Source organism: Schistocerca serialis, chromosome 2 (genome assembly GCF_023864345.2).
Source record: "Schistocerca serialis cubense isolate TAMUIC-IGC-003099 chromosome 2, iqSchSeri2.2, whole genome shotgun sequence".
NCBI lineage: Eukaryota > Metazoa > Arthropoda > Insecta > Orthoptera > Acrididae > Schistocerca > Schistocerca serialis.
In genome coordinates, this window is record NC_064639.1 from 1,089,256,039 (window position 1) to 1,089,283,530 (window position 27,492).

Consider the following 27,492-nt stretch of genomic DNA (forward strand, 5'->3'; position numbering starts at 1 on the left):
TGGAAAATATATATAAGAAACAACCTCGAGGACAATACTGTAGAAAGGAAAGCTGAAGTGAGGGAACATAAGATTGGAGATATGACACTATCAGAAAAATTTGACAAAGCACTGGAAGACCCAACTCGAAACAAGGTCCCAGGCATAGACGACGACATTACTCGGACTTGCAGAGGGTCTACGGAGAGCCAGCCATTTCAAAAATACTTAATCTGGTGTGTAAAATATATGAGACAGACGAGATAAGTCCGGAACCACGCGGCTGCTACGCTCGCGGGTTCGAATCCTGCCTGGGGCACTGATGTGTGTAATGTCCTTAGGTTAGTTAGGTTTAAGTAGTTCTACGTCTAGGGGACTGATGATCTCAGATGTTAAGCCCCACAGTGATTAGAGCCATTTGAACCATCTGAACGGACGAAATACCATCAGACTTACGGAAGACTGTAATATTCTAATTCCAAAGAAGGCAGATCCTGATAGATATGAATATCACTGAATCATTAGTGAAGTCACGGTTGCAAACTTCTGATACGAATCTTTAATAGAGGAATGGAAAAACTGGTAGAAGACAACTTCGGGGAAGATTGGGATACGTAGAAATGTAGGAACACGCAAGCAATAGTGATACTACAACTGATGTTAGGTTTAAAAAGGCAAACCTACGTTTATAGGAAATGTGGCTTTGAAGAAAGCTTCTGAAGAAGCTGACTGGAATACATTTTCCGGAATTCTGAAGATAGTAGCTATAAAACAATGGGAGCGATAGGTTATACACATCTTGTACAGAAACCAAATTGCAGTTTATAATAGTCAAAGGACATGAAAGGTAAGCTGTGTTTCAGAAGGGAGTGACACCTTTCTAGCCTGTTACCGATGTTATTCAGTTCGTACGTTAAGCCAGTAAGGGAAGACAAGAACAAATTTCGAAAGCGAATCAGACTTCAGGGGGAGGAAACAAAACGTTAAGGTTTCATAATAACATAATCATCTATCAGTGACTATAAAAGAACTGGAAGAGCAGTTGAAGCGAATTGAAAGCGTCTTGAAAATAAGTTATAACGTGAATACCAACAATAGTGAAACTAAAGTAATGCAATGTTGTCAAACTCAACTCTATCAGGCTTCAGGCTTCTCTGGGAAAGATAGGAAGGGCGGGGGGGGGGGGGGCGGGGGGGGGTGGAGGGGGGGGGGTACCGTAGGAAAGTATGTTTATGCCACTCTGTGGGCTATGATTCATCATGTCATATAGAACTCCTTATGCTATTGTTGCTGTGCAAGCCGGTAGAAAAGACAGGACACCTTGTCCAAAAGTGACAGATGGTCATGTCATATGGACCGGGACCCATGGGAAAGTGATGCGAGTAGACTAATCTGTCCTTGAGCGACGACAGATAGTAACAAAGCCCGCATTAATTTTGGCGCCAAGGAGAGTAAGGTACAGTGCTAATATTTATTGCCTAACAGATTAGGAAACCGACGTGGCAATATTGAAAACCTTACACCTATCGATGTCTATTATTATTATTATTGTTATTATTATTATCATTCGAATTTGACAGCTCGCGACCATCTGAAAGAGTTGATTTATAGCATCGTTTTCTTTTCTTTCTTTGGAGGGGTTACCAACACTTTTGCATTCCATTTTTTTAAATCATGAAGTGTTTGTATATTTTCTCTGATTTTCTGCTTGTTTTCTATGTCTTCGTCTGATATTAGCAACTTTGGTAGATCTTTATTCTGTAGACCATCAAATTTGGGTTTTTGTCAAAGAAGTTGATTTGTTGACACTTTCTTGTTGTCTGTTCCATTTAAGTGACCGTAAAATATAATCCTCAACTTTTTCATTCTGTCTCACCATCAAATTTGGGTTTTTGTCAAAGAAGTTGATTTTTTGACACTTTCTTCTTGTCTTTCCATTTAAGTGACCATAAAATATAATCCTCCACTTTTTCATTGTGTCTTCTATATTCCTTGTTTTTTTCATATTCCAAATCCCATTTACGTACTTTAGACCCACAATTTTCCGAATTACTCTACTTTATTTTTCTACAAATTATTTAACTGTTTAGCTGTGTCAATGGCGAGACGATCTGACATATAAAGACACCCCATTTTAATCGCAGCGTCGTAATGTCTCAGTTTTTTTATAATAGAAAAGGACTTTTTACTATTTCTTCTTTGTTAAGTGTAATGCCATTCATATTATTGTGGCTCTATTTACGTTACCTGCTTCGTTCAAAGCATTTGGCTGTTTTTTTCCCAGGATTTAAATTCTGGAACTTCCTTTATTTTTTCAAGATTCTCTCGCCTTTCTCAAGTTTCGCTTTATTTGCTCCGTCTTCTTGATGTTTATATAATTACTGTTCCAATAGTTAATAATTAAGCCACATCAGTTAACTAAAGAATTAATTTAATGTTACGAACTATGGCGGATATTGCTGAACTATTACGAAAGTGCACAATGCGCAAGTAGTCAGGAATTAGTTGGACACTGTGCCATTGAGTCTAGCTATGCCCTTCATGATGTTCACACATATTAGTCACAAGTGCATCATTTTAATTAAGAAAGCGATTTATAGTTCAATTTTGACGAATGAAACAGTAGTCTGAAGTGACGAAATATGGAAAAAGATCCTCTGCATTATTCTGTGGATACTGTGGCGCTTAAAGTGTTTCAATCATCTTCTGTGATCGTTATTGTGATTACTGAAATTAGACTGGCTGTCATATAGTACTGACTGTGATAAATATGTTTTTTCGTCATTTTTATTTGGGCTAATAAATGAATTGGCATCCAATGTACCGAGACATTATTGTAGCACTATAGCATCCACTCCAAACTTCACTGTTTTAAAAAGCATGTTAGAAACTATGGACTACAAAGACGAACTTTAATGCAGACATCGAAACAACTTTAAAAGATATGCGATAAACAGGCCTCTTCTTTGTGGCCTAGGTGAAAATCGAGTGCAGTTTGCTATAACTCACTTTAGTAGTGCATTCTAGATAGCTCTCCACATGCACCTGTCCACAAACTACATCTTGCACAGTTAGTATATGCAATGCAGTAATGCGTCATAGCAGGAACTTCTCCTCTTTCTCAATGTAACATTCTTTTAGGAGAGGAATGGCTACGCTTGGCACCCCGTGGGAGAAATCTGTGTTTAGGCAGTGATTATTTTGTAATTTAAAAAATATTTTGACCAGTGATTAGTTCGTCATAAAACTATGTGTCTGAAGTGGGAAAACATAATTTGGCTAGTAAAGAGAACTCTTTTGTATAAAGGGTATTACATGAGGCAAAGATTTATGTTGAACAGTGAATATTTGGATAGAAGGTTGATTTTGAAATTGTCAACCACTGTCAAATATTTCCAGAATGAGATTTTCACTCTGCAGCGGAGTGTGCGCTGATATGAAACTTCCTGGCAGATTAAAACTGTGTGCCCGACCGAGACTCGAACTCGGGACCTTTGCCTTTCGCGGGCAAGTGCTCTACCATCTGAGCTACCGAAGCACGACTCACGGCCAGTACTCACAGCTTTACTTCTGCCAGTATCTTTGCACTTGCCCGCGAAAGGCAAAGGTCTCGATTTCGAGTCTCTGTCGGGCACACAGTTTTAATCTGCCAGGAAGTTTCAGTGTCGAATATTTTCTTATCAACAGTGCCTGTGAAAAATACATATGAACGGTATATGTAAATGCTATTTCTGGAAACTGGAATAATGATAATGTACAGAAACTGTTATGGATTGAAGTGCCATGTTACGTAAACATCAAATGAGACCTATTACTGCCACAGGCAGAATATGTACGAGTCAAGCAGCACTGATGGAATATTAGGTCTAGTTGCAAACTGTGCATGGATATCAAATAACGCTTGTAGTGAACTGTGCATGTATGTTAAATAGCACATATTGTGGACTGTGCATGTCTGTCAGTTAGCATGCTGTTGACATCGTGTCAGTGTATACTGATGTGTGAAACTGACAAACTCTAAACGGTGCAGCTTCGAATCGCATGCAAATGACTCAGAGTGCGTCAAATGTTGGAGACGCTGTATCGGTAGCTTGTAGAGGTTTGCCCGGAAAATCAGCTTGATGCACATGGCTTCAATCCCATAGCTGCTTAGAGGGGCCACATTGGCTTGGGAATATGTGGTACTGTGAAAAGCGATAGACAGAGGTGCTATACTAGCAATCAACAGGGTTCAGGTCGCTGAGCAGTTGATCTATGTTGCTTCAACATCATGGCAGCATGGAGGTCGTGCACAATTTCTGAGAGGCTAATGTAAGTAATCACAATATTGTTTAAGAAAATTTCTATTGCTGTAATTTTGTAGAACTCATTTTGTAATGTTAGGATTTATAATTTTCGCTTTCTGTGATTTGCTGGTACAGTAAATAATACAAAATGATTTTTGATAACGAGAATATGGTTAATGTTCCCACTTAGGGTAATATGGTAAATTTTGAGGTCAATATTGATGGTTTAATCGACAATTGGGGATGAACCTTTACTTCCATTGTCTAACTTCTGATTATATGGTTAAAGCAAATGGGCATCGAAACCAGCAAATAAACGAAGGAAAACTTTTAAATAAATTTCAAAGGCTTTTGAGCAAAATCAGTAAACCATCTTATTATCGTTATGAAATTGAACAAAGTAACAAAGAAATCAATGAGTTAACTGATCAGTTTCCAAACTATGTTAAAATTTAAATAGGGGATTTGAAATTATATTGGTGAAAACTGGGTGTGAAATAGCAAACATAAAGCATATTGTGATGAAATATTATGAAAAAGCAAAAACAAGAATGACAGGCTGACTTAGTCACTTGATAGCCCAAAAGAGGAATAGTCAGAAAAAAATGTTGTGTTGATCAAATAAAACTAGTTTGATGGGACATAATTTTAAACTTCACAATTTATTATCCGATCTGAGGTAAGTGGAATAGAGATCATATCAATATGCTACATTTTGTGATAAAACTGTACAATATGAGTCAGAAAATAATAAAGAAGATAGAAAATTATCAGAAGCTTAGTCATTACCCATCTCAGCGTACTAACAAGACAGATGATATTTTGCTTACAATAAAAGAAACTTACTGGAAAAATTAATGTTAATAAACAGGAATTAAATAAATATGGTATTTAAGTTGAAAATAATGTTAAGGAAAGGGTGGAGGCTTGGTATACACAAGAAAGAAACCAAACTGGAATAGGTAATCAAATGGGAATAAGTTTTCGTGATGTGACTGATGACAGTTTCTTGTGGGTGCGCCAGTTCTATCAATTTTCAACAAGGTGTTCTACTCAACCTACTGCTTTCTTTAAACAATTTATTACTGCATTACCTAAATCACTGGTTGACAGAAAGAAATCGACTGTATTGTTAGTAGACAGGAAGGAATTTTTTAATGCAGTTATTAATCAACGCCGCGCGGGATTCGCCGAACGGTTTAAGGCGCTGCAGTCATGGACTGTGTGGCTGGTCCCGGCGGAGGTTCGAGTCCTCCCTCGGGCATGTGTGTGTGTGTGTGTTCGTCCTTAGGGTAATTTAGGTTAAGTAGTGTGTAAGCTTAGGGACTGATGACCTTAGCAGTTAAGTCCCATAAGATTTTACACACATTTGAACATTTTTTTAATAAATCAACGTTGGTCAAACACAACACAAAATAGTATGCACAATGATATTTTTACGGGAAGAATTTTTTCTGATAGTGGGTATTACAGTTACAAAGATTTCTTTCAGAACTACCTGGAAGACAGTTTATGTTCTTAAAGAGAAGGAACGAATTTCTTTGGTGGTAATTAAATTGTCGTTAACAGGAACTCGAAAGAACAATGCTGATGGCATTTCGTATGGCCTTGAACAGCAACAGTTTCTGGCATTCGTTGGGAAAGAGAAAAATTGAGGGACAACTGATAGAGACACAATATTAGGGAAGAAAGATGTAGCGATGACCACCTCATAGAAGCTGAAGTGAATGTAATCGTGGAGATATAAAAGTCATTATATGTATAATCAGAGGGAAGTGATAACGAAGAAGAAATAAGAGTTCCAAATGAAAGAAATGAAATGAAAGAAAAGAATGGACCAAATCAGGAAAACTAATTCAAGATTTTGATGCAGTTCCATCCAGAAATGAATTAACACATAAGCAATTAATTGTTTTTTACTTGGGATACAACGAAAGGGATGCTATAAAGAAGGACTCATCATTTGAGGATTAAAAGGAAATATTAAGTTGGTGCATAACTTCATAGCGTTTTCTCCATAAGTTTAATAAACACATCAGATACATGCAATAGATACATTATTCATCAATAATATAATCTCCTTCACTATTTACAACAGTTTGCCTACGCTGGGGTAACTTTTCGATTCCGAAACTGTACAAATCACGTGATTTATGGCGAAGAACTCGTCAAACCATGTTCGGAGGGGATTTTCATCTGGGAAGGGAATTTCTTGAAGGTTGTTCGACAGCGAGCGGGAAAAGTGAAAATCTGAGTGTGCAAGATCATGCGAATAAGGTGGGTGTGGAATGGCTTCCCAACCCAACGCCTGCAAAGTGTTTTCTGCCAGTCAAGCAGAATACGGTAGGGTGTCATAGTGGAGTAACGCCATTTTATACAGTCTTCCTGGTCGGTGTTCTTGGATTGCGTCTGCAAGTCGTTTCAATTGTTGTCAATAAAGGTCAGAAGTGATCGTTATATCTTGGGGGAACAGTCAATGGTACACCACATCGTCGCTGATCCATCTGACGCATAACATTATCTTTTATGATGCACAAAGATCTTTGTATAAGGAGTTGCTGCTTCGTTTTGTGCTCAACCACTCCTTTCTTGTCCTTATGTTGGCATAAAGATACCATTTCTTGTCGCCAGCAACGGTTAAGAATAGGAATGGTGGGTGCTGCTCACTAGTCAACTGACGACGAGCAAGCAGAGATGCACAAATGGTCACCTTTGTATTTGTGTGTTTTTGGCTTAGAGTATGTGATATTCACACACCCCATTTCTGAATCTGCTGCATTACACGACGATGAAATAATCACAGCTCATCACATTTGTCGGTTGTCTAGTACACTCTCGTGGATAATTATGGACTAATGTCTTTAAGCGATCTTCCTGAAACCCCGAGGGTCTTCTTGAACATGGAGAGTAAATAATGTCAAAACGACGCTCCTTAAAAAAAAAGGTAATAAAAAAATAAAAAAAAGTTCTTGTCGTGCTCTGGCCAACGGCGTTATCCCCAAACACGACACAAATGTTTCTGGCTAGAAACTTTCTAGAGCATACACCTCCACTCACTATCCTTAAATGACAGAATGACAATATGTAAACATAAATAGTAACACTGAAATGCAAATAAAAAAACGTCAGTCGATAAATAACCCATAGAAACCGGAATACTAACGTGCAAAAGAGAAACACTCGGATTTCTGTGCCAACCTAACAGATCAAGTTGTAGCGTCGCAAGTTTGTTCCGAGCGAACGTTTGTTTTAGGATAGCTAGCTGCATGTACCTTCGGGGGCTGACATCTCCCGGCCTAACCGGGAGACACACGCGCTTCTGTCACTACTCGCCGTATCCAATGTGTCTTACTGGATGCGTACATTCACCACCTATAAGAACCTAAATAAACTATATTAGATATTATTCGATCATTTTCAAAACCGGTACACTACCTTTCGACATTCAGGAAAAGATAACATCCAAATTTCAGCTTTATAACTATCATAGTTTCAGAGATAAAAAAAAATTAAAAATTTGCTAAAAGAAGTCAAAAACCGACACTTACGAAACTAAATTCAGTTAGGAAATATAATAGTTTATCCTGTGGTATTAACTAAAAACATAAACAGAACTCGCAGAGTGCAGAATTAATTAATTGAGATCTTTCATGTTAAAACCGTAGTTATTTTTCGTTTTCGTAATATGAAAATCAGACAAAATTATTATTGATGTCTAAGATTGTTGTGGGAGTATATGTGAGTGAATGAGAGTGTGTACGTGGAACATCGCTAAATTTTAGTATTGCATTATATACCGTCTTAAGTAACCTGAAAGAGTTCCGCAAGCCTGTCGTGGGAAAATGTTCGTAGGGAATTTACCCACTTTGCTGATGACGTATGTCTAGGTGTGATTGATATTGTAACAAAGCAGCCAGAAAGTCAGTTACAAGTTACATTTGTCTATCAGAATGACGTATATGCGTCTGTATGTAAGGAGTGATGCAGGCCAGTTTTGGCGCGAGTATGATCACGAGCGAATATTCTGACTGGCAGTCAGTATGGTCAGCCAATCACAACTGTCAGAATTGAGACGGTTCCCACTCGTTACCTGATATTTATACTGGCAGTGAGGCCACAAGATGGGAGTCTCTCGCTAGCTTTGAACGCGGACGGTCATGTTACTAGTGCGAGTCAAAATAATGTGTAAAGTGAAGGAATATTGAGTTCCTCGCGTTTGATTCGCGTCGTGACTAACGCTGATGTAGTTACGGACAGTTTTATGAAATTTTACAGTTTTAGAACTGTAATGTTAGAATGATATTCGCGTGTGAAAATTTGGCCTTCGTAGTTAGTATCTGCGTGGCATGTTTCAGCATTCAACCACTGAGCATCTTTGGGGAGGAATTTCTTTTTTGAAATCCACCAAAAAGACCGAATATAATAAATCATGTAAGTGGTGAAATTAATTACTGTGGAAACGTTTAACTCGGGTTGGATTTGGACGGATTTCTGGCTGCTGCGATTGCGAAATGAGTATGAATTGTGATCTTGACGAAAATAACCAATAGTTTAAATGTGGATTTAATAGTACCGTTTCTTTGGTTATAAGAACAAATAAGCATTTTTGTGTGGAAATTTCGGACATTATTTTCCAGAAGCCAATCCATAATCTTACCGCCCGATAAATTTTTTATTGACAGTTTTTCTATAGAACTTTATTTCATTATTAGAATTACACGGCCTCAGTAAGTGTAGATAGTAGATGGTGTTTTTTTTTTTTTTTTTTTTTTTTTTATCAACGCCAGGTGAGGTAGGTGAATTTCTAGTTTGCAGCCAGCACAGTACACGAAATTTTCAAACCCCGCCACGCCGCAAAGTATATCACCCCACATTAAAAGTAGAAATATATGGCTCAAGTATTTTAACGATTTTCTATTGAGGAAATGACATTTGTGCAATTACTAAAGAAGTCTGGATCAAAGTAACAAAGAGAAGAAGTATTCCATGGTTACCAGCAAAAAGGATATGGGATGTTGAAGCCATGGGTACAATAAGTAAGCGAATAAGAAAGCAAGCAATGTTGGAAGTAGATTTTCTGTGTAGAAGATTTGAGGTTAATGTGAGGATAGTTCCAGGGGTGTGTATGAATAATACTGGATGTGCACTGGCTAATAGAAACCTGTGCAACTGCTGATTTTGCGACTGGTATTGAAACGATAAAGATAGTTGAAAAAGGGAACTGAACCAACTTCTGCAGCATATGTGCTCCCAAAGAATGAACACCGTAATGTTCATGTTAAAATATGGAAAGATAAAAGGAACCGGTACTCTGATGAAAATAGCAATGAAATAGTGGAAGATGCATATGATACAAATGCAGCTTGTAATGAAGTAATGAATTGTGCCATATGCAAAGAGGAAAATATTTCAAATGATATTATAGATGAAAATAGTGGGAATGAGGTTTACGCCCTAAGTTCAAATTTTGTAGCGTCCAAACAGAATATTGACGAAGCAATTGACGGTAAAGCAATTGAAATGGAAGATACACAGTACAGTGAGACAGAAGCACTAAGAAAGTTGTTGACGAAACATACAAAAGTATTCTCCGAAAGACTTCTGTGGTGTCACCGCCAGACAGCACACTTGCTAGGTGGTAGCCTTTAAATCGGCCGCGGTCCGTTAGTATACGTCGGACCCGCGTGTCGCCACTATCAGTGATTGCAGACCGAGCGCCGCCACACGGCAGGTCTAGAGAGACTTCCTGGCACTCGCCCCAGTTGTACAGCCGACTTTGCTAGCGATGGTTCACTGACAAATTACGCTCTCATTTGCCGAGACGACAGTTAGCGTAGCCTTCAGCTACGTCATTTGCTACGACCTAGCAAGGCGCCATTATCATTTGCTATTTATCTTGTGATGCATGTACCGTCAGACCGATGTTCACCAATTATGGATTAAAGTTAAGTATTCCAGAAGCTACGTACTTTTTTTTACTAGACTCAACCCCTTTAACTGTTCCAGACCTCACGCCAGCCTGCGTGAGCTTAAACGCGTGCCTTTCGGCTATCTCATAGTGGCTTGGCTGTCTTGCCAAGTCACAACAACTTCGTATTAGGAAGGACTTTGCTTACTGATGTGAAGTAAAAGAGCATAGCCCTTCGGAACTGTCTCCTTATGGCACACCAAAGGAGGAGACTGTGCATAAAGAAATTAAATGTCTGTTGTAATGGGGTATAAAGGAGAGAAGCTAGTATTGTAGACCACTTGTTATCGCAATTGAACTGGATGGATCCATGTGAATAACTTAAGATGCAAAGGCAATAAATAAAATAATAATTCCAGTAATGGATAGACCAGAAAAATTAGACAAACTTATTACATAATCTAATGGTGTACAGGTGATTTAACAGCTAGATTTTTGGCAACTGCCGTTAGTAAGAATGCAGAAGGTACACCACATTCATTTACATGGGCTAGTTTTATCACTTCAGAGTGGCACCATTTGATTTAAATGTCTCTTTCGGCATTTATGTATATGTTGAGTTGGGTATTAGGAGAGTAAGTGTTGTCAAAAACTACATGTTACATGCGTGATGTATTAACTCCAGCTAATAACTGGAATGTACACAGTGCACTAGCTGATGATTTAATAATGGAAAAGAAAGTGAGGCAAGTATTGGAGAAAGTGGAGTATTTTAAAAGAGAAAAGCATCGAATCAACAGATGAATGGGCTCACGTACAGCATTACCCCCAGATAGTCTGAGAAATACACTGCTGACAGAAAAGCGCAGCACCAAGAAGGAGTTATGCAACATAAACGAAAGTTGTTAGGCGTGTTTCTACATCTGTTGATGCTGTCTGTTCGGATTTCGCCACACCACAGTGGCTTAAGAGTGGCGCTAGTAGCGCCACAATGAGGATGTAAATCAGGTTTGCTTAATGCTGTAAAGGTCGTGCTGACCTGGTGTCAGTCAAGAATGCCTTTAAGGAGGCAAAGATGCCGTAATCAACACCTCACTGAGTTTGAATAAGGGCTACGAGAAGCCGGATGTACCTGCTGCGATACTGCAGACAGACGTGGCAGGAATGTAGCCACTGTACATGACTGCTGGCAGCAGCTGTCAGGTCAATGTAAAGTCGCAAAAAGACCAGGTTCCAGATGGCCACGTGGCACTACCGAGAGGGAAGACTACCGTGTTTTGCGTATGGCTCTGGCGCGTTGCATTGCATCTGCAGCAGTAATCTGGGCAGCAGTCAACACCACAGTGGCACAACGATCTGTTACACATCGGTTACTTCAAGGAGAGCTCTGGACCAGACGCCCTGTAGCGTGCATTCCAATAGCCCCAAACCACCGCCATTTGTGAGAGCTCGTTGGAGGGCAGAGTGGAAGTATGTTGTAGTTTTTGATGAACGCTGTTTCTAGCTCGGTGCCAGTGGCGGTCATGTGTTAGGAAGAAGCCAGTTGAGGGCCTGCAATCAACCTGCTTACGTGGTAGACACACTGGTCCTAAACCTGGAGTGGCACTATGGAGTGCGATTTCGTATGAGAGCAGGAACCGTCTCGTGGTTAACCCACGCACCCTGACTGCAAATTTGTTCGTCGGTCTGGTGATTTGACCTGCCGCGCTGTCATTCATGAACAGCATTCTCGGAGGTGGTTTCCAACATACCGCATTTGGAACCCAACAGGCTCTACATGTTGAAATGTTGACATGTTGTCTTGGCATGCTCAATCACCAGATCTGCCCCCAATTGAGCACATGTGGGGTATCATTAGGCAACTCCATCATCGTTCAAAAACAGCATTAATCACCCCTGTTTTGATCGACCAAGTGCAACGGGCATAGACTCCACCCCACGGACTGACATCGAACACCTGTACAACACAATGAATTCACATTTGAATGCTGACATTCAACATGACGACGATTACAGTGGTTATTAATGTAACAACATTTCACATTTCGCAATTACACTAACCTGTGATCTTCCAACGTTAATCATTTGAATATGTTACCTACACAAATGTATTTCTGAAATTTCATTATTCTCAATTACACTCCTGGAAATGGAAAAAAGAACACATTGACACCGGTGTGTCAGACCCACCATACTTGCTCCGGACACTGCGAGAGGGCTGTACAAGCAATGATCACACGCACGGCACAGCGGACACACCAGGAACCGCGGTGTTGGCCGTCGAATGGCGCTAGCTGCGCAGCATTTGTGCACCGCCGCCGTCAGTGTCAGCCAGTTTGCCGTGGCATACGGAGCTCCATCGCAGTCTTTAACACTGGTAGCATGCCGCGTCAGGGAGGCCGGGTGGACGTACCGCCGAATTGCTCAACACGTGGGGCGTGAGGTCTCCACAGTACGTCGATGTTGTCGCCAGTGGTCGGCGGAAGGTGCACGTGCCCGTCGACCTGGGACCGGACCGCAGCGACGCACGGATCACGCCAAGACCGTAGGATCCTACGCAGTGCCGTAGGGGACCGCACCGCCACTTCCCAGCAAATTAGGGACACTGTTGCTCCTGGGGTATCGGCGAGGACCATTCGCAACCGTCTCCATTAAGCTGGGCTACGGTCCCGCACACCGTTAGGCCGTCTTCCGCTCACGCCCCAACATCGTGCAGCCCGCCTCCAGTGGTGTCGCGACAGGCGTGAATGGAGGGACGAATGGAGACGTGTCGTCTTCAGCGATGAGAGTCGCTTCTGCCTTGGTGCCAATGATGGTCGTATGCGTGTTTGGCGCCGTGCAGGTGAGTGCCACAATCAGGACTGCATACGACCGAGGCACACAGGGCCAACACCCGGCATCATGGTGTGGGGAGCGATCTCCTACACTGGCCGTACACCACTGGTGATCGTCGAGGGGACACTGAATAGTGCACGGTACATCCAAACCGTCATCGAACCCATCGTTCTACCATTCCTAGACCGGCAAGGGAACTTGCTGTTCCAACAGGACAATGCACGTCCGCATGTATCCCGTGGCACCCAACGTGCTCTAGAAGGTGTAAGTCAACTACCCTGGCCAGCAAGATCTCCGGATCTGTCCCCCATTGAGCATGTTTGGGACTGGATGAAGCGTCGTCTCACGCGGTCTGCACGTCCAGCACGAACGCTGGTCCAACTGAGGCGCCAGGTGGAAATGGCATGGCAAGCCGTTCCACAGGACTACATCCAGCATCTCTACGATCGTCTCCATGGGAGAATAGCAGCCTGCATTGCTGCGAAAGGTGGATATACACTGTACTAGTGCTGACATTGTGCATGCTCTGTTGCCTGTGTCTATGTGCCTGTGGTTCTGTCAGTGTGATCATGTGATGTATCTGACCCCAGGAATGTGTCAATCAAGTTTCCCCTTCCTGGGACAATGAATTCACGGTGTTCTCATTTCAATTTCCAGGAGTATATTTTATGGTGTTGAGATTTCTTTTTCTATTAGTCTAGTTGCAGTATACTTGCATGGGCCACTACCTGCAACCAAGTGAGGATTTAACTCGGCAATCCACGCTTCGATTGGCACGACTGTTACACATTTGCTACCACTTTGATGTCAGGTAAAACTATATCCCTTGTCGAAAAATACTAGTAATGTCATAACACATAATACGAAGAAAGATTACGTGAAAATTATTGGTTAGTTGCAAAAAGTTCTTATTAATAGTGGTTCGCTGTTTATCGGAAAAGTAGGCCACAACTTATTAAGGGAAACATAAGCAGTACCAGTTTATATATCTAAAATACTTTCCATCATACAGTCCTGCAGGCTAAGTGATGAGAGACAGCTAGACTGCGCTAAAACACTCAGTCTGGCAAAAGAACTTCAAGACATTTGAACAAATAATGAATGAGTTACCACACTCAGTGACAGAATTATCACCACATGAAGTAATATTTGGTCGAAGTCTTTAAATATTTATGAGTAAGTTGCTACATTTTCTTTTAAAAGGAAGATTTCGTAAGATGAAAACCCAAAAAAAGAAAACGGTGAAAGTGACAAATGTACACTCATGGGGCAATGGCAGAATTTTTTTCTGATAGGAGATTTAGTCTTGGTGAAAGTGAGGACTAGTTTATCAAAAAATAAGTTCCTGTAATTAAGAAATTCCATGAAATTTATGAGGATCTATTCTGAATTATACCGGGTGGTTATAATTAAACGTTCCCTATTTAACACATTATAACACAGAAACTAATTACCATACGTCTACCAAACATGGTATCATTAATGTCAAGGACATGGAGAAAAGAAATAATGCAGGCTCAGTTCAACTGAAACACTTTCAATGTGTTGCTACGGTACATCTTACCATCCGTGTCCAGAACAGTCTGAAAGAGCAGGATTGTATTCTACGCAGCGGGACGAAGCATGTTCGTAGGTATGCTGGCTACCTCTCTTCATATGCTCCCCTTCAGATCAGCACATGTGTGAACGATCCGCTGGTAAACCCTGTCCTTCAGATAACCCCACAACCAGAAACACAGGGAGGGAGATCAGACGATCGATACCGGCCAAGCATTTGGTAACGATCGGCTGCCAATTCGATCGCTTCCAAATGTGTTTCGGAGAGGCAGTAAAACTTCACGAGGGATTTGCGGTGGGGCCCCATCTTGCATGAAAACTGTTGAGTTCAATGCGTCTCTCTCCTTTAGGGTGAGTATGACATGCTGGCAAAGTATATCGCAGTAGTGCTGGCCAGTTACAATGCGCGTCTTTGGTCCTTGAGCTCCAACCTGTTCAAGAAAGAATGGGCCTATGATGAACGTAGCCGTGGAAGTCACACCAGACTATGACACATTCACTACATAGAGGAACTTCATGTGCAGTGACTGGAGGTGAAGATCTCCACATTCGGTAGTTCTGTGTGTTCACCTCAAACGTCAGAGAAAAAGGAGCCTCGTCTGTCCATAGGATGGTCGAGGGCCAGCCCTCGTCAACCTCAATCCTTGTGAGAAAGAGGAGAGCGAAGTCCACACGTCGTTTTGCATCCGGTGGTGCAAGCTGCAGCCCGATATCGATATTGTACGGATACCATCTGACAATGGTTCGAAGCACTTTCCGTACAGTTGACCAGGGGATGTTCAACTGTCGTGACACAGCACGCGCATTGCCTGGCAATCGGGAACTGCGCGCAGCGTTTTCTGCCATTGCAACAGCGTTTTTATCAACCACCTGTGGTGCAACAGGTCGTCGGCATTTTCCCGGAGCGACGCCGAGTTCTCCGGTGGATTCGAACTTCTTCGTCATGCTCTTCACAGCAGAGAAAGAGGACCCTTCCGTGATCCTTTCAGCCAGCGATATTTTCGAAGTGCAGCTGCAGCATTACTGTTGTTTTGATAACAGAGCTTCACCAGTAATGTCCTGCTCCTTTTGTCCAAGCTCATGTTGACACTTCAACAAGTGCACTGCGCTAGTCAGATATGTGAGACTATCAATCATGATGACTGATCACGGCACCTGGTGGCCATAGTTGGGACTGGACGTTGCCGCTGTGATGCATGGAAATCATGCACCCTATGCTCTGGACATTAATACCACCAAGTTTGGTACTCATACGGTAATTAGTTTCCTTGTTATAACGTGTTAAATAGGGAATGTGTAATTATAACCACCCGATATGTATAGCAGGTTCTAATGCTGTGGAACTGGCAACAGCTGTAACGAACATGTCGAAACATATCTATAACAGTGTAGACATTACACCCTACTGTGTATAAAAATTTAGATGTGTTTTTATTACACTGCAAAACTAGACATTCCTTTCAATGAAAATTAAGATCTAATCATTTAAGTAAGTACTATGTTCAGTAATTAATTATATTACGCTATGTCAATTCTAATTTAATTAATGTTTGTTTAATGCTTCTATAAAGATCTATGGCATCAGTCACTAACGTTTTACATTTCGTGTATAATATGAAGCACATAAAAGATCAGAGTGCACTGCGTTAGTGCGATGGCCGTAAAAATAGCTGAGTGTATCCAGAACCACCAGAGGACTGATGTGAGTTACAAGGCTGTGACTTAAAAGGCAGTGAACTGCGTGCTGATGGCAGTGTAATCAAGGACACATTAGCGCCCAGCTAAAGGAAAACAAGGGTCGCAATGCTGTTTGATGTGTAATATCTGTCATAAATTTTCATGCTTCCTTAAAAATAGACAAAGCGATTATTTTCTCACTGAATAGATCGTAATTAGTGTGTCACTTGTATTGATGTATGTTTATTTAGATGATTTCGTTACTGCTCTAAGTATTATTAATATATGATGACTTTATTTCAGGTAGATAATATTTTTATATGCACGTAATCTATTCCTTTTTGATATTTACTTCATGTAAGACTGTATTCAAGAAAAGCAAAGAGGAGATGCCAAAACTGAATTCAACAACCAGACCATGAATCAATGGCTGGTTTTGCACAACCAACAAGAACATGCACATGAGAAATTTACACTATTAACCAGTAGCATGGCTCTATTGTTAGTACTGGATACAAATGAGCAGAGAGTCGTTACCAAATGAATGAAAATCAGAAATATTAAATCTTATTATATTGTATTGCTATATTTGTAAAATTAATTTTCGCCTATGGTAGTTGAAAACACATAGTACACCCAGATAATTGATAGTGATAGTAACAATGTTTTCGTTGTTTGCAATATCTTTCTGACAGTACATATGAACATCTTAGGATTTCTATGATTAAATGCAATTTCAGAATTTGTTCAACCAAAATAGCAGTGTATTATCATTGTAATGGTGTGAATAAAGCCCCAGTCCAAGTAGGTTTGAACCTTGTTTTAACTCTTTTTTTTTTAATTTCAGTATCTAATAAAAGTAGAAAATATTAAGAAAGAATTTGTTCAGGGGTTGTGTGGCACAAGTGCTACTTTGCACGTTATGATTTATCATATTTTACGGAGTAACATACGCTGTTGTTGCGATGCATGCCAGTAGAAAAGACAGGTCACCTGCTCCACTAGCGACAGAAGTTCATGCAACATTGTTAGCGAATATGTGGAAGTGATGTGAGTAGACTAAGCTATATTTGAGAGATGACAGATAGTAGGAAATCTTGCATCAAGCTTTGGCGCCAAGATACTTAATGTCCAGTATTAATATTTTATATTTAATTGCTTAGGAAACAAATTTGACAATACTAAATACTTTTCCCATTTAGATGTCGATGTTTATTATTATTATTCGAATTCAGCATTTCACAACCCTGCTGATTTATGATATCACATTATTTTACTTCTTTTGGCTACCCAATACTTCATTCTTGGTCTTGTTGTTCTCTCCTCTCTTCTATCCATGTCCCTCCTTTCTTCTTCTGTGTTTTATTCTGAAAATTCTGACCTGTTTGTATATTTCTCCGATTTCATGTCGTTCTCTGTTATCCACAACTCTTGTACATCATTTCAAACTCTTGCAAACCATCAAATTTGGGTTACTGAACTATTGTCAAAGAATTTGAATACTTTTTGTCAGCATACTGTTATCCATTCTTTTTATGTTGCCACGAAATGCAATCCTCCGTTTCCTCATTGTATCTACTACATTCTCAGCTTTCTCATACACCTGTTTGTCGCTTCTCAAATTCCAAATCCTATTTTCTTTCCTTGGACTTATATTTTTCGAATTATTCTTCCTTAATTTTCTCCAAATTACTTAACTGTTTAGCTGTGTTTGTGGCGAAGCATCCTGAGACATAAAGGCACCCAGTTATAATCACCAAACTGTCACACCTCAATTTTGTATTAATAGAAAAACTAAACTCTGCCCGAACAGGCCATGAAGACCCATCGGTACGGAGCGGCCGCCGTGTCATCCTCAGTCCACAGGCGTCACTGGATGCGACTTTGGTGGGGCATGTGGTCAGCACAACGCTCTCCCGAATGTACGTCACTTTACGAGACTGGAGCCGCTGCTTCTCAGTGAAGTAGCTCCTCATTTTGCCTCACAAAGTCTGAGTGCATCCCGCTTGCCAACAGCGCTCGCCAGACCGGATGGTTATCCATACAAGTGCTAGCCCAGCCCGACAGCGCTTAAATTCGGTGATCTGACGGGAACCGGTGTTACCACTGCGGCAAGGCCGTTGGCAATTTTGCCTGAATAAATAAGGATTTTTTATTGTGTCTGTCCTTTGTTGAGTGGAATGCCATTCACATTTTTGTGACTCTGTTTACATTTTTGTGACTCTGTTTATGATTGCAGAGAATTTGGCTGGATTGTTTCTCCGAAGTATTTAAATTTTTATATTTCAAAACACATGATATAATTAAAAATGTGTTACTGAGACTGAAGAACGAATGAGAGTTGTTTTAAATAACATTATAATTGCTGAATCTCTCGTTACTAATATGTTGGCTATAATGACAATCATAGATTTTTATTTTAATGTCTGCTGAACTGTTTGATTCAGACGCCAGTAAATTCCTCTCCTGTATCAAAATATTCATCTCAGACTTGCGTTTTCGCCTATAATCAATTATTTATTCAGTATTTAAATCTCTGTCTTCCTCTACAGTTCCTACCTACTACCTATCCCTCGAGTACCATGGAAGCAATTCCCTGATGTCTTTACCCATGTCCTATCATCCTGTCCTTTCTCCTGTTAATGTTTTCCGTGTGCTCTGCTCCTCGCCAAATCTGCAGACAACTTCCTCACTTCTTATTTCACCAGTTCATCTAATTTTTTACATCTTTCTGTAACACTATCTCTCAAACGCTTCGACTATCTTCTTTTCCAGTTCTCGACTAGTGCATGATTCACTTCCATGCAGTGCTGTGTTTCAAATGTACATTCTCCGAAATTTCTTCCACTAATTAAGGTCGATGTTTGATAGTACTACGGTAGCCTTCTTTAAGCCAAGACTTCCCTCTTCATGTGTGCTAGTCGGCTATTTTTGCCCTCCTCGCTTTGTCCATCGTGTTTTATCCCATCTGAAACCATAGTGCATGCTCATTACACTGATGGTTCCTGCAATTTTTCAACGCAGAGTAGAAAAATTATCAGCTAATAATATATCGATAATATTTCACATGGAATTTTAATCCCACTCTTGAACCATTCTTTTATTTCCTTTATTCCTTCTTCGATATATGGCTTTAACTAAACGGCAAAAGCCCGCATCCTCCTCTTAAGCCATTTGTAATACAAGTTCTTTGTTCTCGGTCTTCCATTCTTATTGTTCCATCTCGGCTCCTGTACATATTGTATATCACCTGTATTGTCTAATACTTTACACCCATTTTACTTAGAATTTCGAACATCTTTCACCATTGTACAAAGTCGATGATTTTTCGAGGTCCACAAATTCCATAAACGTGTCTCAGTTTTTCTGAAACCTTGCTTCCATTATCAAGCACAACTTCAGAACAGAATCCCTGATGCCGTCGACTTTCCTGAAGCCATACTGAATGTGGTGTTGTCGGAAGCGCGAGGTGTCAAGGCAAGTGAGGTAAGCTCGCAACGGAAGCACAAGTAAACATAGTCGATACAAGTACCGACGAATGAGGGACGGTGGCGTAGACACTCGCAGAAGAATTTCCGTACGCCATTGCATCAGCTCGCTTATTTACATCTGAGCGCAGTATCACTCAGTTTAGTCGGCAATCGTCTCTGAAGACAACAGCATCACGCTGTAAACACTCAAATAATGTTGTAACATCAATAGCAAACGTTATAACACAAACGTTTACATTTACATCGTAAATGAAGGGTAGAATCAAGTGCGTCGGTTTTTCATTGCAAAAATAGGCACACTTGATATTTGTCGATCACCGCGCCATCTACGACGAACGAGGAACACTGGTTTGAGTAAATCGTATGTATTTTTTGGTGTAGATTGCAAATATTTAATTAAAATGGCGAGTTCCAATTTCAAAATGCAAAGCTGTCCCCACCCATGGACGAGGTACGGTTAGGAAATGGCCAGTTGCAGGGCAGAACCGCTCAGCCACCCCGGCCGGCCAAATTGAAACATGTGATAGTGGGTCTGCAATCGGTTAAATTGAGATAGGGAACGAATGGCCGTAAACGCATACTTATTGTGCTATGGACATACACAGCGTACACAGCATAGCTACACCGTAGCTCATCGTAACTGTTCAAAGGTCTTCATCCGTTTCTACGGATGTTTCATACACCAGCATCTTGAAGTAATCCTAGAGGAAAAAATCCAACGGTCTGAGACAGGGCGATTGCGCTGGCCATGAGACAAGACCTCCTCTTCCAAACAACGATTGGGGTACGTATTGTTCAGGTGCTCGCGAACATTAAGTTGGAAGTGAGCTGGTGCACCATCACGTTGAAACCATATGCTTTATCTGACAACAATGATTCAGTCGACATGAACTGTGGCAGCAAATCTCGCATAACAGGTAACGTAGACCACTCAAACAGGGAATGCATCAGAGAAGGTCCTCTTAGGCGATTTTGGACAACGATCGCCCATACGTTGACAGAGAATCGTTGTTGGTGGCCACCGATGTGGGAGGCGTGGGGATTGTCCTCACTCTCGACAATACACTATCATCACTGTGAACTGTTACTATCAACTACGGTATGCGCTGTTATGTCCATAACACAGTAAATATGCATTTCCAACCACTGGCTCCCTAATCTCAATATAATCAGTTGTGGCTCCACTGTCAACTACTTAAATTTGACCCAAAAGGTTTTGACACCCTGTATACGCACATAATTCACTATAGTTCAGGTATTTTTGGCAGGTGCATTCGGTGGAGTAAAAATAGCTCAGTGTACTGGTTTCATATCCAGTTTCCGATTATTTTTAAGACGTGTTGTTCTTCAGAAGAAAATATGCGTGGTAAATTATGACCTCATAATGTAATTAATGCAACATTTACATCAAATGACAAAACAGTCAGCAGTCTGAACCTCAGGTAAGTCGTTCACTTCAGTATTCAGCGGGAGGGTCCGAGTAACGTCCCGCGAAGAGCACAATTTTCGTCTGCTGGTCCAGTATGAGGAACACGAATGGGTGATCCGCTCTGAAGACGATGGGGCTTGGTGGCTCAGGTTCAAAAAGGGAATCAACAGCGACGTCCACTACTGCTGAAAAATAACGAGACACGGACTACTTAAATGATCATTCAGCCCCCAAAGAAACGCTTACTGTTTACAAAAGAATAACATCTAAACTACAGATTTTGGTGATAAACGAAATGATAATTGAAAGTAAATTACACTGGAAGCAGTGAAATTTCTATTAAATTAACAGAGCAACTGGAATAGAAAACTGCGGTGAGTACAACGCTATTCCACGTAGAAGATTCTGTTTGCTGCATAGAAATAATCGCGACATCTTTTTCGTCACCTATGTATAGCACAAAACAGCAGGGAGGTCTCTCGTATTAAGCGTGGGAAAGAACAGAACTTGATAGATAACTTGATTTTTATGGATAATCCATTGCCACTCACGTGGGTAAGGGAGGTGTAGTAAACTGCAGCTAGAGGTAACAGCAGTCGTGCATCGTGTTGGGTGTACCTCCCATTGCCTCACACGAGACGAGAAAGCAATGTGCTTGGTGAGCGGTCAGGAACACGCGGTACGTGCTTGGCATTGTTGTCTGCAACCACAGTGTTCCCTAGTGGCAACGCCGTACAAATTCTGCCTCCGAAAACGAACACGTGCAAAACAGCAGTATTAATTTCTTTAGCAGTTCTCAATGTCGTTTGGCAGAAATCTCAAAAAAATATATAGAAATTTAACTGGTTGAAATATGCTTAGCGTAACGGAAAGAGGTCTTAAAAAATTCCATTTCCACTAGGAAAGTGACCTATTCTTGTGGTATTTAGTGTGGTAAGACAAACATCATATGACCCTTTTTGTATTAACACTCAGTATTTCAAAACTACAAATTCTCGGTCCTCTGGAGAAGTACAACAGCCACTAGAGTGCGTTATTATTGTTCGTGTTGGATTTCTTACCAGGCGCCAGTCGCCTTGGCCTAGCGGTTCCAGGCGCTTAAGTCCGGAATCGCGCTGTTGCTAGGGTCGCAGGTTCGAATCCTGCCTAGGGCACGGATGTGTGTGATGTCCTTAGGTTCGTTAGGTTTAAGTAGTTTTAAATCTATGGGACTTATGACCTCAGATGTTAAGTCGCATAGTGCTTATAGCCATTTGAACCATTCTTACCAGGCCTGGTGGGGCATGTAAGGGAGAGAGCAGCATCAGATGTTGAGTGACAACCATGTAGGACACTGGGATGCCGCATACGTATGTGACACAGCGTTAACAGCACCTGATGGAACTTCCTGGCAGATTAAAACTGTGTGCCCGACCGAGACTCGAACTCGGGACCTTTGCCTTTCGCGGGCAAGTGCTATACCAACTGAGCTACCGAAGCACGACTCACGCCCGGTACTCACAGATTTACTTCTGCCAGTACCTCGTCTCCTACCTTCCAAACTTAACAGAAGCTCTCCTGCGAAACTTGCAGAACATCCCCCAGGCTGTGGCTAAGCCATGTCTCCGCAATATCCTTTCTTTCAGGAGTGCTAGTTCTGCAAGTTTCGCAGGAGAGCTTCTGTTAAGTTTGGAAGGTAGGAGACGAGGTACTGGCAGAAGTAAATCTGTGAGTACCGGGCGTGAGTCGTGCTTCGGTAGCTCAGTTGGTAGAGCACTTGTCCCGCGAAAAGCAAAGGTCCCGAGTTCGAGTCTCGGTCGGGCACACAGTTTTAATCTGCCAGGAAGTGTCATATCAGCGCACACTCCGCTGCAGAGTGAAAATCTCATTCTGGCAGCACCTGATGGAGTTTAAAGGGAGGCTAGTTGTGGGTCTCCGTTAGTCTGCTGGTGGATTCTTGCAATACCCAGATTTGTGGGCCATTCGGACGCTACAGTCGCCCGATGTTTGGCTGCACACAGAGATATACCAATCGTCAGAGGTTTCAATCAACCACACATGATCAGCACAAGGGAGGCTGCCGTATTGTGGACCGAGCACATCCGCGCCTGCCATCCGAGAACAAGTACTGGACTCCCTCCTACTTTCTAATACAAGCAGCACCATTGGTCAGAGAGATGCTCAAAAATGGCACTATGGGACTTAACATATGAGGTCATCAGTCCCCTAGAACTTACAACTACTTAAACCTAAGTAACCTAAGGACGTCACACACATCCGTGACCGAGGCAGGATTCGAACCTGCGACTGTAGCGGCCACAACGGCCGGTGGTCAGAGAGATGCAGCAGGAATATGGAATTACAGTCCCATGCATATGCTGCCGTTAACATCACAATGGCTGAGTTCGGAGTGGTGGCGTGGGCAAAGATCATATACTCCTAATGAATGACGTCGTATTGTGCTCAGCGTTGAACTGCTGTTTTTGCACTGCGTCGGATGACCGTCATCAGCGAGGATGGCGGCGACTTGGGGAGAGGTCTCATTCTTCCAACGTGTTGGAGAGGCTCAGCCGTGTTAGTACTGACGTCATGGCGTGGGGGGCTTCAGGAACTCTGACAGCGCAACGGAACGTCACTGACATCCTCACAGCTAGTCTGTCATCTCTTACGTCACAGTAACGTGGTGACATTTTTCAACATGACAATGCTCGTCCACACAAGGCACGTGTGCCTGTGAAGTGGCTGCGTGATGTTGAAGGAGTACCGTGGGCAGAAAGATCCACAGATCTCTCCCAGATATAAATTGTGTGGGACCAGCTTTGGTGTCAACTATGTCCCAGTGCCACTGTCTACAACGTGAAGCACAAGTTACCACAGTTGTAAGCCAGCTTACTCTGAAGGGGATACAACACCTTGCCAAAGGAATCTGTGCATGCATCCAGACCACAAGAGATGCATCACCATCCTAATAAGTGGGATAATACTTCCAAGTTCTTCGTAAATTTTACTAGTTCTTGCGCTAACAGAAATCACATCACTTACAGTACACTCTCTACGAGTGACGTTTTATGTCGTTTCCTCACCCCCTTGAGGGTGCCTCAATGTCTTTATGTTAAGCAGTGTACATCTCATATTACCTAGTGTTTAAATTTATAATATGATTTGAAGTTTTCGTGGCAGATGTTGCAGTACAAGTCGTAACTACTATGACAACTTCTTTGACTCCTTTTCATTATTTACAGCAGTTCATTCTGTTGCAACGCAGCCACACTTTTCTGTTTTTAGAACGTTCGGTTTTAAAAACTGTCCTGACAGTTTCTCTTACATTTATGGTAAGTTTGTGGGCAAAAAGCATCAAAGGAACTTTAGAGACATAGTTAGTAAAATGTACGTCTCATACTTCGGACCTAAAATTGGTTACCAGGGTCTCATAAAATTAAAAAAAAATAAGCCTTTGGATTTTCTATACCAATTACAATGGAGGAACCATTCTAATGATTAGTAGTGTACATGTCACTGCCTACAACTCACACTCTACAAAAATAATTAGGTAGCTAACCGTAAGTCTGCAATTTAGCTAGTGGATGATGGTTCAGAATTTCATGCTCCTAAGCCATCAAAAGCTTTTCATTACTTTATCCGAGATACTGACTAAAGGAGCGAATATAAAAATGTAGCAAATGAAGCAGACGAAAGAGAATAAGGACATTTAAAATTAATAAGCAGGAATGCCTGCAGGACAAATGCAAGGCTGTAGAAGCATGCATAACTAGGGGACATAAAAGCTGAAATGTGGGAGGGCTGTGTAACGGAAATAAACTTGAGGACAGCAAAATAGAAGGAGAAGAGAAAGTAACGGAAGATAAGATGGGAGTTAAAAGACGCAACTCGAACTAATAGCGCTGGAGCAGACGGCATTCCCTTGGAATTAGTGAGAGCCCAGGAAGAGTCAGCCATGCAAAATATGAGACAGACGAATACCCTTAGAACTCAAGAAGAGTGTAATAAATTCAGTTCCAAAGAAGGGAATTTCTGATGGGCGTGAATATTACCGAATAATGAATATCACCGAATAATTAGTTTGATATATCATGTTTGCAAAGTTAGGAAACGAATTAATTACAGAAGAATGGAAAAACGTATAGAAGCCGACCTCAGGGAAGATCAGTCTCGCTTCCGGAAGAATGTAGAACCTGCAAGCCAATACTGACTCTAATTCTTGTATTAGATGTTAGGTAAAAGAAAGACAAACCGTTTACAACATTTGTGGATTTAGAGAAAGCTTTTGACACTTACTGGAATACACTCCTTGAAGGTATCTGTGATAAAATAGCGGGAGTGGAAGATTATTCATAACTATTACAGAAACCAAACTATGTTATAGGAGACGAAGGACATGGAAGAGGTGATTGTGATAAAGGGACTGAGACAAAGTTGTAGCCTATGCCCAATGTTAGTCAAAGTGTATATTGAGCAAACAGTAAAGGAACCCAAGGAAAAACTTGGGGAGCGAGAGTTTCAGGGAGAAGAAATATAAACTTCGAGGTTTGCCGGTGGCAAAAGGAAATAGATGAGCAATCGAACGAAATGGATAGTGCCTTTAAGACGGTTTGTAACATGAATATGAACAAAAGCAAAACAAGAGTCAGACGACGCTGATGGATATGAAACAAAGTAGTCGATGAGTTTCGCTATTTGGCCAGCAAAATAAATAATGGTGGTCTAATTGAGGACAATGCAAAATGCAGACTAACTATCGCAATAGAAGTATTATGAAAAAGGCGAATTTGTTAAGATCTAAGATACATTTAAATGTTATGAAGTCTTTTCTCAAAGTATTTATATGGAGTGTAACCTTTTACGGAAGTGAAACGTGAACGATAAACAGTTCAGGCAAGAAGAGAATAGAAACTTCCGAAATGAGACAGCAAAAAAGGATACCGAAGATTCGATGTGTAGTCGAGTAACTAATGAACGGGTACTGAATACAAATGGGGAAAAACGAATTTAGGACACAAGTTGACTAAAAGAAGGCCACAACATGAAGCACCAATAAATAGTTAGTTTGATAATCGAGTGAAGTGTGGGTGGTGAAAATTGTAGTTGGAGATACAGAGACACATACAGTGAGCAGATTCAGTTGGATTAAGGTTGTTGCAGTTAGAGATGAAAAGGTTTACTGAAGCTAGGCTAGAGTGCAGAGCTGCATCAAACAAGTCTTGGGACAGAGACCACAACACCACCCTGGACATTTGTAGTGATGCCCAATGCAATGCACATGGACAATATCATGATGAGTTTCATTGTGCATTGCACTTCCGACTTTTTAGCACCAATCCCGCTCACATAAACCGCACTAAATGGTGTAATAATTTGGATCACCATTCGTCCTGAAGAAACAGGCCTACAAGAATAGTTTTGAAGACTAAAGAACATTTAGTGTAAGTACTTCATGAATCCGAAAGGATTTCGCACCAAATCTACACATTTCGTTGACCCAAATGGAAAACTTCGTGAAAGCCTTAGCCAAATATATACAATATTTTGTTCTCTGCGATAAGATTTCTCATATACAGAAGCGAAATCGAAAGAAGTCACGTTCGTTGGATTTGGTACTCGGAAAAATTATGTTCGATTCCAACTTTGAACTAAAAATCCCCGTAATTGAGAGAGGAGTTTTGATAGCCAGATTAAATTTGTCTTTGCAGCAGAGTGTAGGAAGTTATGAAACTTCCTGGCGAACTATGTGCCGGTGCAGGACTTGAACGTGAGACATTTGCATTCGTGGACAAGTGCACTACCGACTAAGATATCCTATCATCACTCACGACGTGCCCTGACAGGGTTCCACCAGTACATCATTTTCTACCCTGAAAATTTCACAGTTCTTCCACATTTCTTTTGGGACCAGCACTCCTGGAAGAAATGATACAGCTAGTACGGGACTTAGCCACAGACTAGTTTGGAAAGTGGAAGATGTAATCCTGGTGGAATTAGGGCTGTCGTGGCCTTTTCTGAGTCGTAACTGGTTAGCTCAGTTAGTGGAGCACTTGCCTGCGAAAGACGAATGTCTGCTGTTCGAGTTCTGGTCCGTCACACAGTTTAATCTGACAGGAAGTTTCGGTTTGGGTTTCATTCAAGAAGGTTTTTACTGAGTCCTTAGGCAACAAAAGGCTGTGCGTTACGCAGGGTGTCCACAAAACATTTCCAAAAATCATGACTCAGAAAATATTAGATACAGAGCATCGTAGATTGTTGTACAAAATTAGCAACTCTCAAAGTTTCTTTTCCGTTATGCCAGTGTGACCAACGTGTCACCCATAGAACATCAAGGCGATATTCGAATTCTGC

The 27,492-nt window shown here is 41.3% G+C and overlaps 1 protein-coding gene across 5 annotated transcripts in view; it reads right to left on the reverse strand.

Moving 5' to 3' along the window:
- The window catches only part of LOC126458537 (leukocyte elastase inhibitor-like), a 342,121-nt gene that overhangs the window by 184,020 nt on the left and 130,609 nt on the right, over nucleotides 1–27,492 (reverse strand). The window contains exon 8 of one of the 5 annotated variants that reach the window (XM_050095649.1): nucleotides 21,175–21,344. The exons of 3 other annotated variants lie outside the window; for them this stretch is intronic. In XM_050095649.1, coding sequence (XP_049951606.1) covers nucleotides 21,190–21,344 — 155 coding nt within the window. In that variant the 3' untranslated portion in view covers nucleotides 21,175–21,189. Of the gene's footprint in view, nucleotides 1–21,174; nucleotides 21,348–27,492 lie in introns of those variants that run through there. One more of the 5 variants, XM_050095644.1, reaches the window with a different exon arrangement.